The 19,690-nt window shown below is 39.3% G+C and overlaps 1 protein-coding gene across 1 annotated transcript; it reads right to left on the bottom strand.

Moving 5' to 3' along the window:
• Positions 1-145: 145 nt before the first annotated feature.
• hap1 (huntingtin associated protein 1) lies at positions 146-17,962 on the bottom strand. The gene is made up of 14 exons (XM_053330976.1): positions 17,786-17,962; positions 13,314-13,390; positions 12,942-13,058; positions 12,734-12,828; positions 12,183-12,291; positions 11,719-11,797; positions 11,492-11,622; positions 11,204-11,278; positions 10,621-10,832; positions 6,563-6,781; positions 4,031-4,368; positions 3,039-3,227; positions 2,745-2,847; positions 146-1,813 (listed from the first exon to the last, which is right to left on the bottom strand). The coding sequence occupies exons 1-14, from the start codon at positions 17,943-17,945 to the stop codon at positions 1,393-1,395; spliced, it is 2,325 nt and encodes a 774-aa protein (XP_053186951.1). The 5' UTR covers positions 17,946-17,962; the 3' UTR covers positions 146-1,392.
• Positions 17,963-19,690: the final 1,728 nt, after the last annotated feature.

Genomic DNA, 19,690 nt, shown 5'->3' with positions numbered 1-19,690 from the left:
TTACTTCCCCTTCAACTTTATAAATAAACCACTTTGCAGAATTATCACATCTGTTGGTTTCATTGTTGCCTTCTTAAAAACTTACAAAGCTGTACTGGATGGAAATGCAAAGTTTTATTCACAGGTGGTACAATTTATACACAGACTGACATATATATATATGTATATACACATACAGTTGTGATGCTAAAACAGAACAGGGCAAACAGTAGTGCAGAGAAACAGTGGTTTGGTTGATTATCATAACTTGTGTTTATGATTTCTTCCCTTTTTAATCCTCAGTATCCTATGCCTTTTTGCTACATCTGAATATTCAGAAAGATTTTCACAGAAAACATGCTGTTTCAATAATTACGTCCACTCTTCTACTTTAAATTAATGCTGCCTTCAACCCCCGGATGTGATTTTGTGATTTTACATCCCAGCAGAATTCCTGATGATGACGTGAAATACAGCAGATTAATACAAGATTTTACAGTCAACAAGTAAAATATACATATCGCTTCTAAAAATCTCATTCGCTGTCACACCTGAATTGTTTGTTTTTTTGGTGAGGTTTCGCTCAGGATAAAGTCCACTAAGTCAGGAATTTCAACATGTAATGATGAAGGGCAGGCAGCTAAAGGGTGTCAACATTATTCAGTTCAGTCAGTGTATCATCATCATCTGTCCTGGTTTGGGGATGATGTCATCGCAGTGTTTCTTAATCTACTTATTCCTCAATTTGGAATTCATTATATTTGACAATCATATATACAACATGCTTTTCTCAATATAGCAGCTAATAAGCAGGAAGACCAGAGTGTGTTTCATTGTGTTCATTTGACAGTTGTTCAGTGTGACAGCATTGGTTTGGTTTGTGGTTTCAGCCAACAATAATTTACTGCATGTACTCTTGTTTTAACATTCCTAAAAAGACAAGTTGTTTTATATATACTGTACATAAACTGATGTGCCACTTTGGAAACTAAAACAATGACAGGAGATAAGGTTTTTTTAAACCAGAGGCAGGGAAAAACATGTAAAATGACTTCCACAAAACACAGTATAAAAAGTTTTTTTTCCTTCATAATCTTTCTCTTTTTTGTGTAAAAGGAAACAGTTTCTGCACGTTTCTATTAAACAGGTGATGCTCCTGAGATGAAGATGTTTCTCACACACTCACACATACACAGATACACATGCACGCACACACATACACACACACACGTCAATAGAAAAGAACAGTACTGTACACTACAGACAACTTAAAGTATGGCTCTAGCACATTCTGTGGCTTTTGTTTTCAAGACACCAGTGCTCGGGGACCTTAACTGCACAGTGGGAATCACATGGCTTGATGCAAAGTCACTACGGTGAATGAGAGAGGAGTGAGAGGTGGATCAGCCTGCATCACACTTTCGGAGGCTGTCTGTCTGCGCTGTCACGACCCATCATCCCCCAGGCTGCCACTTTTTGCAGCCCGAGCCTCTGAAGCTTCCCCACCAGGTTCAAGCTGAAAATGTTTTTTCTTTCCTCTTTGTCCACGCGTGAGCCTCCACCTCTCTCGTTCGCTGTGGAGGGTGAAGGTTTGGTGCTGGTTTGGTGGGTGCAGTGCAGGTTGTGGTGGGGATGAGTGGAAGCTGAGATGCCGCGCTCTTGCAGCAGCTGCAGGAGTCCCAGTGATGAAGTGGCTCCGTTTGTGATGGTGGTGGTGGTGGTGGGGTTGGGGGTTTGGCCTCCTGGGCCAAATTGCTGCTGCTGCTGCTGGAACGGGGCCACAGGACTCACGTGCTCACAGTTCCAACAAGATGGCACGCCGAAAGAGTGAAGGCTGCCAAACAGAAAGGAATAATCAGTATTAAGAATTAAAAAGAACACAAAACAAAAATGTTTCTTGTTGCACAAACATGTTTAAATTCAACAACTAAAAAGGAAACACAAAAGTGAGCAGTTAGTTCATTCATTGTTAGTGTCCATTTATCACTGCTGAAAGATGGATAAACATGATGTTAGTGTGACGGCGTAGATGAAACACCTAAAAAAAGCAAGAGACACTGAAATATGCGGTGTAACAACACAAGAGGGAATGTAACAGCCCAACAGCATTAAGGAAAGCATTAGCAGGTGGTAAAGGGTTAACATTTAACAGAGTCACAGTACAGGATTTGCCCATAAAGTAGCTCTGACCAGCTCCAATTAGGTCACAGCTAATTTGTAACATCTTAGTCTGTGAAACAATAAAATTGGCAAAAAGCTTCAACTGATGTTTTTTTTTGTAGTTATTCAAACATAGTACTGTGACCCTGTTGTTAATATTTGAAAAGAGATGAATGGAATAGTTAGTAGTATCTGCATCCTCCAACTCTTACTTTGCCCTGAGCTCTTCTTCTAGAGGTGGACAAAGAGCCTGGACAGACGTTTCCTGCCACTGTGGGGGTAAAGAGCAAAGATTTGTAAAGAGAGAGAAACAACTGCAGGAAGGAAGAGAGGAAATCTGAACTGCCCACACTTTATCAATGAGATGACGCTGCCAAAAAAAAACAAAACAACACTGAATAATTGTTGGGGATTTTTACTTGGTCAGAGTTAACTAAAGAAGAAAAAGACTAACTAAAGAAAAACAAATCAAAAAGTTTAAGTTCTTATGATGGAATTCATCTGGTTCAGGGCTGTGAAAAATGCACAAAGACAACAGAACATACTCAGAAATACACCTTTTTACACATTTTAGCATTGCATGTTCACAGTATGTATTTTCTTACCTAGCGGAGAGGGAGGGGATGAGGAGGGAGGGTTGGTGGGCTTGGCTGGTGGTAATGTTATGTGTGGGAGAGGTCTGAGGTGGGTTAGGACCGGATGGAGAGACTGCGAGGTCATGGAGGGAGAAAGTCACATTAAAACTACGCACGAGGGAAAATACTTGCATCAAAAGAGACACTACAGGGGTCAATGAAGCTGAGAACTACAGCAGAGGACATATGCTAAGAGGATTTTAACAGGAATTTAATGAAGTTAATAAGATTGACAGAGTGTAGCGGTGCCAACTTGCTTCCTACCCATGCCATGTGCTCCAGAGAGTAGCGACAGGTCAGGTTCATCCTCCTCCAGGTCGTTCAGGCTGTAAACATGCTGTATGTCCACCTCCAGCTCTCTGAAGTCTTTCGTGAGGACACCAGGGCGTGGATGCAGGATGCCTCCCAGGTTTGGTTTAGCCAGCTGCTGCCACTGGTGCAGAGTCACCGAGCCTGACAGTGAGAAAGTGAAGGGAACTGCCGATTAGGAATGCTGTAGAGCGACATAGTTTCATTTTATTTATACTGTTATAAAAGCACTGACTAATGATTAATGATGGTTGGGGATGACCTGACACACCTTCATGGTTTCAGAGCATCTGCATTGTCTGTTCAGGAGGAGGCGTTAATTATGGGACAAGAGTATTTGTATCTGGTATTTGATTTGTACTTGTTTATTTGATTATTAGCTGAGTTCTGTGTGAACTTCTTTCAACCACAGACAGACTGATGTGTAGCTGCAAACCCTTGTGCAAATCATCTTGATGCATTCACACACTGGAAATGATTTGTGCAATTTTTTTTCATTTGTTCAAATTAAGTAATGAGCAGCTACAGATCTCCTTGTAGATTCAAAATTAAATCTGTATTTGTTTTTGAATGTATCCATACAAAATGTTTTCACACATTCAGATATGGTGATACACAGCTATAATACAATTTGACCCTAATCTGATCCCATACTAATAAGGTTTTCATTGATTTTGTTCCTTTTGTTTGCAAAGCTGATATAGCTTTCATAATTTGAAACACATATTGTTCCCTTTGCTGAGGTTGAATTTATTCCTCTCATTCTATTTTCTACTTTTAAGAGCAGGGCAGCTTTGAACTTTTGCTATTTAATCAGTATCACAGACTAATATCAAAAATTATCAATATTCTTTGCCTGTCCTATTTACCAACAGACTCTTATAGTCCGCTCTGACTCTACAGAAGCTTGAATGGGCTCCAACAAACTATAAAGCTGTAGTTTCTACCTTCCAGAGGTTTGACAATCTGCAGGCGGTCTGGCAGGTAGGACCTGGATCCTCCCGAGGAGCCGTAAGAGTGCCGCGAGCTGCCGTTGGAGTAGTTGGTGCCCGTTGATGCTGCGGGGCTGGAGACCAGACTGTCATTAGGTGTCAGGAAGCCACTGGAGCTCTCGCCCTCCTCACAGTTTGCTGCCAAGGCACGGAGTTTACGCTCACGCTCCACGTCGAAAAAAGGCCGCTCAGAAGAGTGGTTCTGCTGGCGGTCTGAAAGGCTGCGCAAGGCGGCTTCCAGGTCCTGGCCTCCTGGTGTTCCTGGCTGGCCCAGACGCTTTGGCCCACTGACACTACAGGGAGAAGAAGTGACAGTGTTTTAAATACTTTAGTGTGTTACTCAAACCAGATTCCTAGTTTTTCTTCTTTTATTTTTAAATACACCAAATATGCCATGCTGAATACAGAGAAATGTATTGAGATAGAAATGTAAGCTCAGGTTTATATACACTGTCTTATGTTATACTGTTCCATGGGTACAGGAAGTTCACAGTGTAATTCTTTGTATTTTCTGCTTCTTGTTTGAAATTGTTCCACAAAACAAAAAAACTGTGTATTCAACCTTCAACTTTTAATGCTCTGTAGGCAGAAGCAGAGACAAAGAGAGAAAGACAGATATGAACAGAAGGAATATACTGTATTAATTAAAAGACACCTGTTTGTCTTAGAGGGTGATGAATATGGGATGTTTTGTGACGTAGCTGTACAGTATGTACAAATATCACACAGTCCAACACGCTTAGACGTCCAACACGCTTAGACGTCCATCTGCGAATGATTGACTGCCATAAACTCCCAAAGCTGCTCTCTATGAATTCATCTATTATTAAGAGGAATAAAGATGGCATGTTAAGCATGAATCAGTGACAGTTCATCTCTGAGGAAAAAGGGAACAGCAGTCTGGGACCACTGAGCTGCAAAAACTACCCTCCAAGAGACTCAATGAGCAACCGAGGCGTGTGTGAGTCTGGTGTTGGGTGACTGAATACATTTCAAACCAGCAAATTCACTCAGAGAGGAGAACAACTGCTCTGTGATTTTACAATTGTGATAGCAAGTGAGATCAGAGGAGGGCGATATCTTCCCCATGGGGGAGTGTGTTCTCCCTCCCGATGACCATGGATGCACAGAGACATGGTACAAGTTGCTGCCAACCCCACTAGAAGCAATAGAGAGTATAAAACTAGTGTTTAACTCTCTCCTGAAAGCAGGAATTGTTGTACCATGTGACACATTTTCAGTGTGACCTTCAACATTTCCTCTGAACAAGATAAGAGTGGATGGGCAGCAGAGAGAGAAAATAAAAAACAGACTGTCACTGACCAAACATTGTGTTCCTGCGTGTTAACACCAACGAGAACACACATCAGACCCAGAAATCTCAGTCTTTTTGAAATCCTATTTGGCAGACCAATGAAGCCAGGTGCTGGACCAGCTAAACACAGCTCCCCAGCACAGAGGAATGTATGGATGAAATGTTGAAGTATTGTGTAAACTTGTCCTCTGTTCTTAGTGCTGTCCACACAAAGGTGAAACCAGGCAACCTGCACAACCTTGACTGGGAGGTGATAAAGGACTTCAGAAGAAAGCTTTGGAACCAGGCCAGGCAGCAAGGACTCTACCTAGTTCTCCTCACTGTTGCCTCAGCAGTCAAGATTACAGAGAGGATCACATGGGTGCACGTGAGTCATTGCAGATACATTAATGAGCCTATTAGAGATAACGGAGAGAGACACGTGAATGCACACAAGCCAGAGCAAATGGATTTGGAAGCCAATTGAGAACTTTCCACTGGCGGTGCGTGATCATAATAATGCTCTCTTGGTTAAGTGGCAGCAGAAACAGTGGAGCCTCTGACCTAAAAGAAGGAAACAAAGTGTTTTTTGTGTGTTTTGTAGCAGAGACAACAAATGCCACACATGCTCTAAGAAAGAGTCCAGTCTGAATCAGTCAGCTGCAGTGTATTGTTTCACAAGACTGGCACAGTAAAAAACAAACTTTCTCAGACAGCATTTCAGAAGTTTGGGGTGATTTAAAAGGACAGAACCAAATGTGATACTCTCTAGAGACATATATGAGTCACCCAGAGATGCCAGTGATTGTACATACTATTGAATACAGTGGTCTGGGTAAAATAAGTATCAAGAACGTGAACAGCCCTCAGGAACCAACTTGATTTGAGGAAGATGCACTCATAGGTGTTATTACTGTGCTGAGATGTGTTATGACCCCACTCATTCATGCAATACTGAACGTAAAATATACAGAAAATGCAATGTGTCAGGCTGGACTAATATAATTTAGGCACTAAGAAAAACATGATTCATGTGGCCAAAACAATATCAAACATTATAAATCACAATAAAAAAAAGATTACTGCTTTTAATGTTTCTGGGAAATACCTACATCCAAACAGAAACATACATGCAGTGCAAATACATGCATGCTGTTGATCATAAACACAGTATTCAGATATTTGAAACACACCTATTGTCTTCTTTCTGAGCTTGACTGGAGCTGGGCCGGTCCTCCAGAGTAAAGCTGACATTATCGGAGCCATAGTAGCTGGTTCGGGGTGTGCTGGTACAACTGGAGCGCATGGACACCGGGCTGGAGCCTGGCAGCCCCGGGGAGTGGCACAGAGACCGCAGCCTCCCGACCTTGTTGACTACCTTCACGGTTTCAAACACACGCCACGGGTGGTTCCTGCAAAGACAAACAGGGTGTGAGTGGCTATCAAATGACATTAACTCACATGATGTAGAGAATTCATCGAGATGATGACACTTCTGAAATATGTTTTTTTTCATCATATAATCCCTAATACTGCTCCTCAAATAGACATAATGGTTTGAAGTAATAATTCGCATTTGAGTTGTGACATTGAGCCCATTAGACTGAATTCACATCCACCTTGTGTGATTTTATAAGAGGACAATTTGAGAGATGAGTTTATGTTTTTCAATTTCAATGTTCCATGTTTATCCGACAGTGCAGGAGCCCAGCAGGTGTGTTCTGGATAGCAAATCAGGTCACCTATATTAGTATGTGGTGTGTGTTATAATCCAATCCTGAAAAAAATCACTTTGCAGCACTTTAAAGCCTTTCTCTATGACATTGAAATTAATGTATAAATCCATATAACCCTAACCCTAACAATCAAAGTTCAAATTTGACTTTTCTTTTTTTCAAATTAAATGTAAATAAATATTTAACACTCACAAGCTAAAAAGCTAAAGTATTCTGCTTCATCAGGACTGTGTGAGCGTGCTAATGTTAAATTTGAGTGACAGCGGCCTGGCAACTGTCATCAAATCTTCATTCAGATTCAGCTAAACTCTGATTGGTGCACTGAAGTTTGTGACATCACCTTTTCTTCCAGCTGAGCTCCACAACATTAAACAAGTGAAAAAAGCAAAGACAAAAGTACAATTAAAGAAATCTCAGATGTGAAACAACCAAAACTGTTTTAACTCTGGCAGAAAATGATGTCTTCATGTTCATTTCTACAATTTTGTAAATGCAGTTTGAACCAGAGTCAAGACTGAAGCTCAGTTATAGAATGAACTGTTGCTCAGCATGAAATTACAAACATAAACAAACACAGAACCTGACAAACATTTGTTTTCATTTAAAATAACGTTACACTTCATGTTAAAGTCATCTGGAGTCGCCTCCTCACACACCGTGCACTAGCATCTACATATCTGTTATCTGTGTTCAGTCAACATGCAGAAAAGAAATAAGGTAAGATTTTCTCATTCCCCCCTAGATTAAACTATAAGAAAACTACGGAAACAAAACGCAAAAGTTGCTTTAATAAATTAATTAAATCTTCTGTTTCTAGTGAGCGTACAGATTTTCATACACTTTGATAAAAAGAACTGATAAAATAACAGTGAGGAATAGAAAGCACAGCCTAGCCTGGATATATTTTGAATAACAATAAATACAGGGTTGATTGGATGCAGCAGGGTGACAGAGGTGTGCTGAAACCTTTCCTGCTGAATAAAGGTGAGTTGTTTGCATTGTAACTTAATGTAACCAAACAAACCTGTGTGAAAAAAGCTGATTTATATTGGCTCAAATCATACCTTTGCACTTCTCACAGCAATTTAAATGTTTTTTTTATTAATTCACTAAAAAACTATCCTGTGCATCACTGAAACCTTTAGCTAAATAGCAAAAGCTAAATGTGAACAATTTAAAAAGTTAAAACATTTTTAATTTTATTGTTGTATACATTTGTTTTTTTCTATATCACAAATTTTTGAGCTTCTGTAGCAATGAATTTTCCCCACTGTGGGATCAATAACTTTATCCTTATCCTTATTAAGTAGTTAAGAATACTAAAATACAGATATGCCAGCACCTTGAATGCATTGAGGAAAATGTGTGGCTTTGTTTATTATAGATGAAATGGAATAGATGAATGTGTCTGTTTTTGTTACTAACCTGATAGAAAAGACTAATATTTCATGAACAAAAAAATAAGTTTAGTGAAGAAATTCAAAATTGGGCAGCATTTCTGTCAGTTAAGGTACAGAACAAGGATAGTTTTGGCATTTTGATGGATCCTCATTTCAATTTCTGTATCAAAAGAAACATAACCTAATAACATTCATTATTAGGTTAGGGTTATGGTTGCAGAAGCTGTTGCAGTTTTCTTTGACAACATACTGAATGTAAAATACGTATATGCCTGTGTGATTGTGTTTGAAGCTGGGTAATTGTTTCTTACAGGCATATAAAAGAGAGCAGCGTACAAAAGGTACCAGAAAGCACAGAGCAGGACCTTCAGACAGCGAGATGCCTTCACTTCGAAAAGCTCTTCAGTCAGCCAACAGAGCCAACCAGAAACTGTGCACCAACAACGATAGTCTGTGCAGACAGGTCTCTGAATTCAAGCGCATGGAGATCAGCTGGGTAAAGCAAAAGACTAAACTCATGCATGATAATGTTTGCATACAAAAGACACTCGAGAGGAAATACAACAAAGCTAGAAATGAGATCAACAGGTTGGAGATGGCACTGAATGCTGCCAAGTCCAACAAAGAAGAGACTGACAGGAGGAACGAGGAGAAGATCAAAGAGAGCCGGAAGGAAACGGAAGCTCTTCAGGGAAAAGTCGCTCTTCAAATGGACTTAGATAACATCTTGAACGTAGTCGATGCAGAGTGGAAGAGCCGGCGGAGACTCAGAGAGGAAAAATTAACCACTGAACTTAAAGAAATTCAGGAGAAGTACTGTGGGCAGCAAGAGGAGATAAAGAAAAAGGAAGAGATGATCAGTGGGTTGCTGATAGAAAGGCTGGCTCTCGTCAACGATCTGTTGCAGACTGCGCAGGAGGAAAAGGATGCTCGGGAGGAGAGCGAGAGACAGTGGAAGATAAAATGTGAGGCCCTGGAGGTCAGACTCAGAGAGGAGCAGGCTAAGAGGGAGAAGGCCGAGAAGGTAAGCCTTTATGTTTCTTTGCTTTGCACAGAAGACTTAAAAACTTGTTGAGGATCTATCTTTTTATAGCCTGATATGTCTTCTTTTCTAGGAGCAGGGCTCAAAAAAGAAGAAACGGTTGTTCTCTTTCTGTAGAAAGAAGAAGGCAGCAGATTGCGACAGCCAGGTCAGCGATGAAGATGTTTGACTGGCTTCATCTGGGCAGCAACATTCACACATGCTTCACCTCCTTCTTTCCTTCATAGTGACTCAGTCTGCAACACTGCAGCCTGACAAAATGTATTAAAATTATACTCTATGACTATGATGAACGACTGCTTTCAGTGTTTTTGAAGTTTTAACCTTTGATTCCTTCAGGTTCTCATTTCTTTGAATAACACTTAAGAAGATGAAGGCTTGAATGTAAAGTAACACCTGAAGTGTATTTTCAAGCATTTAAAAATATTTTTTTGTTTCATTTTTCATATTTATTTTATATAATCAGTTATATGGTCTTTAAATGTCATACTTCACTATAAGACCATGATATGTTCCAAACTGCTCCTGCATGATGGTTTAAATGATCACGGAAATTGTAAATACTTTTTGGCTTTAAAAATTATCAAATTGTAAGATTGCTACCTAATTACACATAAAGATTAAATCAATAAGATTTTGTGCAATAATGATCTATTGATATTCTCTCCAAACTCTTTATCTCAAAGTAAGTTGGCTTGGATAAAAGAGATCTTTTACCTTCAGTGAAGTCAAACACTCATCCTCTGTAGGCTGTAAAAAAAATCTTGTTTGCTCCTTTGCAGAACAACGGCTGCAATCAAACTGGATTTTCAGCATTAGATTCCAGCGTCAATTATGAAATCACAAAAGCACCAATTACTATTATTAAAATCATTTATGGAGTGCCATAAATGTGATGCTTTTATGAGTCCTGAACTTATTTCTAGTTACAGGAATTGTTCTACACATAAGACCTACACACCTACTCCTAGTTTACAGTGCAAACAGACCAACCTATAAGGGTAAAAGGGTAAAAAACACTTTGAGACCTGTTGATAAATATGTACAGTTATAAAACAGTAACATTTACTCACTTGTACTCCGAGGAAGGCGGTGTGTCAAGGCCTTTGCGGAAGGTGCCTTCTATCTCTGCAGCCAGACAGTCCATGGGGAGCACAGAGGCCAGCGCAGTGTACCGCTGCACTGTGCTATTAGGCACGCTCTTATTTCTCAGGTTTTTAATGTCCTCTCGGGCCTCATGGAGCATGTCCTTACACTCAGAGTACTTGTCCTGCAAGTCCTTGAGCTGCAGACAGGGGGAGATAAATCTGTCAAACCGTAGTACATGAAGAATACCTTCACAATATAGGAACTGAATAAAAGCTTCTGTTTTAATACAAACTCATTTATTGTTTTTGTGTTCTTTAAACTGAAAATAGGATTTAGTATCTTGTTTTTTCTTCTGTTTCCTGAACATTGTGATTTGTTATTGTTAAATGTCCAAATGTTGGCAGGTAGCATGTTTCAGACTTGTATGCACAGAGGCGTGTGTGGCATATTTGTATTGCACTGTTCAATAAGGAAAAACAAAACTGAGCTCTGGTAAGAAAGTGAATGGATCCTAATCCAACGTCAAATGAGCATGTTTTTTACTAAAGTCACTAAAAAAAGCCTTGCCTCTGATTTCAGTTTAAGCTGGCCCTCACGGGAGGCACTCAGGTGTTGGTTCAGCTCCTCGTTCTCATGGGTGATCTGGAGAGGTAGAGAGGAGGAAGTCAGAAGAGTTTCACTGTGATTATATACATAAAATGGAATCGTTTGAAAGCAAAACTAAATATTTACTATGATCTACTCCATTAGTATAGTCAGTAAGTGTTTTATGTGCCCTTTTCAAGAACATCTTAACTGTTAAACTAGTGTGTGTGTGTGTGTGTGTGTGTGTGTGTGTGTGTGTGTTTCTCTCACCCCTTTGCAGCGGGCCTGCAGGTCAACGATCTGAGCGAGTAGTGAACTGATCTCCTCTTGCTGTCGGAGAGTGTCCTCTACCTTCCGCGCCAGCTCGTCTGACAGGTCCACTACCTGCTTGTTGACAGAAGCTGAAACACACAAGTCCCGTTAATGCACTTGTAACTGAGGCTCTATACTATGCATTACAGTATTCCTATGTACTGAAACGAGACTGTGACACTTACAGAGCTCCTCCACACACACCATCATCAGCTCCTGTTCTTGCTCCTCGTAGTTTGTCGTCTCTGTCGTGAGATCATTGGCCTGCAAAAAGTAATTTTAATGTCATTGCTCGAAATGGTGGAGATTTCATGAAAGAGTAATTTACAAATTGAAATGTATGACAGTTTTATATGGTTACTGAACTGTGTATATCACTGTCTCCGTTTCCAAACTTTTGACTGGTACTGTATAAAGACACTGCACTGCACACCTGATTATAACTTAACACAAACACACATACAGACTGTGATAAACACTGATTTTACTGGTATAATTACTGCCTGAACTTTATGTATTGGTAGGAAAAAAAAGTTAAGTGATTACAGACATATCCATAAACCATGAACATTTGATGTTACACAAGACTAAGAGCAAACGTCTTTATATTTCACTGAGTGTGAGAACTGTGAAGAGTTGCATACAGTACCTCGGATCGCAGTTTGCGGTTCTCATCCTCTAGACCTTTCAGTTTCTGCTGCAGAAAGTCGTAGTGGACAAAGTTGCTGAGAGAACTGCAGGATTCATTCCTTTTTATTCTACGAAATGAAAATGTGTCTGCGTTAACCACTTATTTGTGTCAAAAACCTTGGGACAGCATAATTCCTGTACAAATGCCGTTTAAATAATTTGTATAGTAGTGTTAATTTTGGATCTTTTCATACATGACAACATATCAAAGAAAAAAAAAGATTAGAAAAAATATTTCAGGAAACATGCATCATCTTGAAAATATACTGTATAAAATCACGAGTATTAATATAAATACTATTTGTGAATGTAATAAGCTAACACTAATGTACTGTTTATTCTGAAGTAAGTGGTGTTTTGAACAGCAACGAGTATTTTCTGCTGTTTACAACATTTTAAAAGATGTGAAACCTATTAAAACAAACTAAATACTACATGGTTTAATGGAGAAAAACTATTCCAACTGGATGTGTGTGTGTGTGTGTGTGTGTGTGTGTGTGTTGTACTTACGGTGAATGGGACTCAGCGTTCTCTATCTCCTCAGTGCTTGCATAGAACTGGAGGAGGTCGTCTCTCATAGTGAGTTCATGACGAAGCTGAGCAATCTGGAAAATAAGCCACACTCATTTGAGTTCAACGGTGTTGATACTGTAGCAAAAAGAGGTCACATATTCCATATTTGTTTTCATTCCGATTATTATGGAGTTTGTTTAAATACCTCTTCCTTTGCAATTTCAATCTGTTCATCTAGCATTTCATTCCGTGCTGTAAGTTCTTGGTTTTGCTTCAGGAGAGACTGACCAATCCGTGCTGCTAACTCAAGATCCCGCTCTTTCTGCAAAGTAACACAAAATACTACTGCATTTGTACAATGTGTGTGGATATACTATATTTATATTTTTATTAAAAAAAATTTAAGAAACACAATCAAACTTTTAGCAATTCATAAAAACAGCAGAGGTGTTTTGTTGTTTTGTGTCCTCTGATAGAAATAAGAGTGCTGAAAATGGTGACAAACAGTGATGGTCAGTGAGGCAGAAAAGTTTAATCCTCTTTAATCCTGTTCATCTGCTGCGTGTCTCCCTCTTACCTCCTCCAGCAGGTGGGTGACTGCCTTAATGTCATGATATGTCTTGGTGACCTGGCCCACTCTGTCTGAGCACAGCACTGAGGGAGGAGGGAGAGAGGGGATTTCATGAATGGGGAAGAGGCTTTAGATGGTACACAAAGAATACTGTAGCTACACAACATTTCTATAACAGGCAGTGAGCAAGAATAATTAGCAATGATTAGCAAATGGAAAAGCTTTTTGGATTAGGAATGATCTCTACATCTATTCTTATTCTAACCAGCAATATAGTGAGCCAGCATCACTACTACAGAAAATGATAAGAAGAGTTCATTTCATACTTAAAATAAAAATAAAAGCACGTTTTCTCTTGTATCCTCTTGAATATGCATAATGTTTGGCATATTGCTGTCCCTGAGCAACTAGTACTATAATTTCTTGAACTGCACTTTCCAAAATTCACCTGGAAATCAAAGCATTTTTCCTTAGATTGTCTGTGAAATATTTGAAAATGGATTATGTATTATGAGTATTCAGAGTGGATTATTATTTATTAATTACACAATCATGTAAACAAATGAAAGTGAGTAAGGCTGACTCTGTTAACTTGTTTTTATTCATTCATCATCAAAAGAACATTTACCAACAAAAAACTACAATCTTCCTTTACACTGACGACACTGTTGTTTATAAGACTGACTTTTCTTGAATGGAGCTTGTTTCTCCTTTACGTTTCAAGAGCAACAGACCACAACATCTCCATGTGGTCGGGCACATTATGATCCTCTTAGCTTGATCCCTTTTAGCCCAGATAAGACACCAATAGACCTCGTTCTCTTGGATACTATTATAGCTCAATGGGAGAGACTGCTAGGACTAAAGTGAAGGAGTGTTCACAACAGCAGGACATGTACAGCATGGAGGGGATAACAGTAACTGGATGTTGACCTGAAACTGTGTTTATACCCTGTAGAACTTGTTTATGTCCATTTCGAAGTCAGTAAGGGTTATGTGAGGATGTGTGGGTGATTAATTAGTCGTGTCCTCAATTTGAAAAGTGATCAATGATTAAGTTGCAACATCATGATTCCCGCTTTTGGGCCACAACCTGTTGACTTAAGATGGATACCATCTGTAAACCTCTGATTTTATCTCCATTTAAGACAGGACAGATTTTGCCTGGACTAGAGCGCATGTCTGAATGACACTGCATACCTCCAAAGCAAAATCTGTTGTGTAATCTTGCTTTGGTAGAAAGCTTAACTGGACTAAAGAGATGGATAGTTGCCATAAAGCAAAGTAATTAGATTGAGATCCTAGAATTTGGCTTGGAAATGCAGAGATTGGGTAGCTGTATCAGTATCTAATCAGCCTAATGGAAAGAAGCTAAACTGGGGCTGAACCCCCACACTGTAAAGTATAGCTGTCCATGAATTATATAACATAAATAAGGTCTATACCCCACTGAGATGATTAACTATAAGATAGAGGCCATGTTTCCATCTTCATTAAAAGTGGGCAGACCTACAGCACCACAAAAGCAGACTAAGCAGCAAAAGTGGAGTAAAGAAAATAAAACAAGAACAGTTTAAACTTGAGTCCGAGGCAGCAAGATGACAAAACAGAAAAAATGTGTTTGTCATTTTAAAACTCCACTGGGAAATTTAAATTTAGAGCTCACTGTTGGCAGGTTTCTCTCAAGGACATTGCAGTAGGGCAAATACATCTGATAGGCGGATGAATCTACCGTTACTGGCCAACTCTGTTTCCTGAATATTAGGTCACACATAGATCATGGACGTTATTCATTCTGATAACTGCACAAATACCTTAAATTGATTTCCTTACTTTTGTGCATATTTCTGACATCATAAGAACCAAATATGATAATCAAATGGATTCATTTTGTTCATTACGGTGCCTAAAAGCTATACAAGGTTATAGTAGACGCACTCGTTATTCACCTTGAACGCCCTAATCAAATACAGTGTAGACATTTCAGTTTCTGATAACAGATCTTCCACTCTGATTCTGTACAATCACTAAATGACTTTAAATCAGGAAGGACAACCAACGATCATTTTCTGAAACAGCAAACATTCAATTCTCAAGCAGTTACAGGCTGATTGTGTTGTTATCAAAATACATTTTAAAAGTTGATAACATCACAGTTCCAACTCTCTCAAATCCTACTGTGCTTTAAGTGGATTGCAGCCAAAGTGCTAAAAGCAAAGTCAGCAGTAGATACCGTCCTGGAGCCCAGCACTGATCCACAGTCACACACACATAAACACAAAAGTTTACTTAGGTCATTTCTGGGGGCGTTACATAGACTAACATTAACTTCCTGAAGACTTACCCCAACCATAACCATAACCATAACCATAACTTGCTCTGAATTACTGATCTAAAAATCAACCCAATTATTTGGTCTTAGTCTAAAATTTGTCCCCAGAAGTAGCCTATGACAGACAAACCACCCGCACAAACACACACAAATGTAATAAAAAGCCAAATCAATTTTCATTCAATCAGTGCAGCAAGTGAAAACTCAATTATCCTGTAACTATTTTCAGTTTATGTGTCTCATATCATTCTGCTACAGGAATATAAAAATAAAATATATGAAGTGTATCATTTATTACGAGCAAGCTCTTGTAATTCTTAGTCAATTAGACATCCTGTACTGTTTCTCAAATATTGTGAATTGTTGTTCATTGAATGCTTCTGTCAGCATGCATCTAAACAGTGCCTCTGCAAAGTCTCATCTGCCAAAATACCTGATCTATTTCCTCTTGACCTGACCGGCATAGATCAAGGCAAGAGATGTCACTATGCCAGCTTGAGGTTTTAGGGTTTGGGTGGAGCTAAATCCAGGCAGCCATCATAAACTGTTAAGCTAATACTGTTTCTATGTATGACCCTTGCAGACATAGGTATACTTATGACGTCTGTCATGGTGTGGGGGATCAGACAGGCAGGGATGAGCTCTGAGATTAAGATTCACTTTGATCCCCTGTTCATCTCTACTGCTGTAAAAGGTGCAGACTTGACAAGATTGACAAAGAGCTAAAAATATCTCTATGGACTCCTCTTGTGAATCCAAAATATAGTTTGAACTGAAGTGTCTCATAAAGCTTCTTAAATCTGCTAGGATATTTTTTGAGAGTAGTTCACGTTAATCGCACTCTAAAGAATTTTATGGATTTCTAATAACATTATCAGTACCAGATCCATCACTAGTAGGTAAAAACATTCATACACAATATAGATGAACAATTAATCCAACAGAAAACAAAAAACAGCTGACGTACACATGCGCTGAACATTTTTTTAATCCAGTGTATTTATCCTCTTGCATAACTGACATTTGTTCACAAATTTGTTCACAACGTCCCGTCTTTCTGGAGGGGCGCCCGTGTCGCAGTTATGGTGCGGGTGCCAGCCACATGCCCATTTAGACAAAGAACGCCCCACAGAGAGAGGGAATAAAGGAGACTTCCTGCTCACATCAACTGCTTTGTTAATTCAGGAGATCAGTGCAAATATCTTTATAATCTCAGATGTGCAATCATGCCCTTCATTAAGATCACATGTAACTAGATCATTAAGTATTGATTGAAATGTACTGATATTGTATCACTGCTAGAGGCGTTATAGTATAATTAAAGACAGCTAACAATACTGGATAGAAACTGGGTTAGCAGCACAGTTACTGTACCTGCAGGTTTTGTTCCACTGAACCACAGACCTCTGAAATCTCTAAATGTTGGAGCAACGAAATTATATATAGAAAAACATTCAGCTCATGTCTTTATTCTTATTTAAACATTATAATTCTCTGTTAACAACAAGCTTATCACTGGAAAAATAAGCTTCCATTAAGATACTCTTCTGACATTTTATTGCATTGACCTCCATTAAAACTGCCATAAAAAAGCAGCACAAAACACAACCTATGATCACAATACTGCTTTAAATAATAACTGCTTATATATGTACACATAGATTGATTGTGTTTCTGCAGCATGTGTGTGTATACGTGCACACACACACAAACACACACAGGCTCAGTGACCTTCACCACACTAATAGGAAACACTCAGGTTGGATATATTTACAAAACTGCACAGGTCTTCAGGCACCTTCATGATAAACTCCAGCAATAATATAACTGCAACCACAAAAACAAGCATTTTGTTGAATGGACTGGATTATTATTTGCATGATCTACCTTCTATGACATCACTGCCCCCTGCGCTCTGCAGTACACACTGTTCACTATTAAGTATTAAAGCACTTAGATAACAGAGACCTCAATAATGCCACGTACAACAAAGTAGACCAGCCAGTAAAAATTAGATTGACAGGTCAAAAAGCATTATAATACTTTAAACTCCTGGTATTATATTTCTCCACTCTCTCCGATCATCTCTTGTGCATGTCACCTTCCTTTTTCTTATCTTCTACTTCATCACGCACACTTATCTCACCTTGTGTTACCTCCCTGCAAAGGCTGTCACTGTTGTTGTTGTTATTATTATTGTTATTGCTGTTGAGGAATGTCTTCTCCTCCACCACTTCATCCACAAGACTGGAAGTGCTCCTCTCTTCTTCCTCCTCCTCAGATGCCGAAGAGCTCCAAACCTCCATGACCGGTGAAAAACTGCGCTCCATCTCTCCGTCCATGGGTTTAATCCCTTCTTTTTCTTCTTACTCTCCTGATTCTACTGCTTATTTGTTGTGCTACGACACACCAGCTGTGCCCCCAGCATCATTCTGCTGGTTCGTGTGTCGGGGAAAAACAGTGTCGACTACTTTACGACAGTGGGTGTATACACCTGTGTTTGTGTGTGCAAGAGAATCTGAGCTGCTTGGTGTTAATATATAATCCCTCTGACTGTAAGGGCCAGCTGTCGTCATGCCTGCCTCCGTTCACCTGGCCACGTTGGACTACCGGGTAAGAGAGGGGAGGAAGAGGAGGAGGGGTGGTGAAGAAGGAAGCAAAAGCTAAATCACTAACTAGTACAGCTGATATTGATCGCACCTTGCCCAAGCATACAAAGATTAACTATAATATAACTTTAACTGAGAAAAATAATAAAGACGTAAAAACTGATGCAGATTCAAGGGAAGCAGCATTAAGCCCACACACCCCTGTGAAATGAGGGAGATGGTAGGTTCCGCCCATGCCAATGGCTGCTCTTATTCTCCACACATACGTAACAGCAGAGTGATGGAGAGAGGGCTCTGCGTAATACTGGTGCAGACAGAGCCACACCCCCTTCACAGGGGTCTGATGGAGGAAAAAGAGTGAACACATGCTGAGATTATGTGTGTTTTGTTCAGGGTGGTTGAGCAAAACCACAAAAAGAATACAACTTTTTTTCCTTTTTTTGCCCTGAAAGGGTTTCTTCATTTTTCCTTCCATTTAAATATATTTCTCCCTGTATATAAATAGTTCCTTTTATGTAATACATAAAGATTAAGTCAACATTTATATGAATAACTAATCAAACATAGCTGTTCTATTGAGGCAAATTTCTGCACAATTGCTGCAAGCCAAGAAAGTGATCAGAGGGTTGCTTTCTGTGAACACCCACTCAGAAAATATTATTCTTTTTCCCTAAATGAGGAGGAAAAACTGTTTGTTTTTATTTCAATATCAAGATAAAGAGGTTTCCAGTGAAATTTTCCAGCAGACTCTATTGTGCTGTCATGCTCCATATTTTAAGAGCTCACTGTCTTTTCTCAGTCCGCCCCATATGCACTTGAAGATGTGACCCAGACAATCAAATATTAACTTGCTCATAAATTTTTCAGCCACAAAGAGGAACTCTTCCAGATCAAATACTGCACGCAAGAGACAGCGGAGACACAACTTTCGCCATCTGCACTGTCCCATTTCCTCCTGCCCTTCGTCTCTGAAAGCGTTTGTTTGCCCTTGCAGAATAAATCATTTGAAAGTAGCAAATAAAGCATGTATGGCTTAAGAAGAAACCACTTCACCTTATAGAGAAATGTTTAAACACTAGAAGTGAAGAGGTCAGTACTACAGAAGCATTACTCAAAATGAAGCAACGTAAATAGAGGTTGCAGGGAAGTAATGTTTCAAGTGCTATGTCTACAAAAACAAGCAAACTGATGATTTGTTTTCTTCATATATTCAGTAAAGTAAGATTGTTACAAAAATGTTACAAAGGCATGATCAAATCTACTTACTAAGTTACTAATCTATATATCTAACTCTGTAATCTGGCATCACTGGTCAATATTTGCCAGAGTGAACGCCCTGACAGGTTGATTATGACATTATTTTGGTCCACAGTGTCAACATAGACACAGTCCTAAACAGCAACCACGTACCGCTCGTATTTCTGAACCAACACATTCAATTA

This window comes from Scomber japonicus, chromosome 2, assembly GCF_027409825.1.
Source record: "Scomber japonicus isolate fScoJap1 chromosome 2, fScoJap1.pri, whole genome shotgun sequence".
Taxonomy (NCBI): Eukaryota; Metazoa; Chordata; class Actinopteri; order Scombriformes; family Scombridae; genus Scomber; species Scomber japonicus.
The sequence above is the reverse complement of the archived record's forward strand: the minus strand, read 5'-3'. Positions and strand labels throughout refer to the sequence as shown.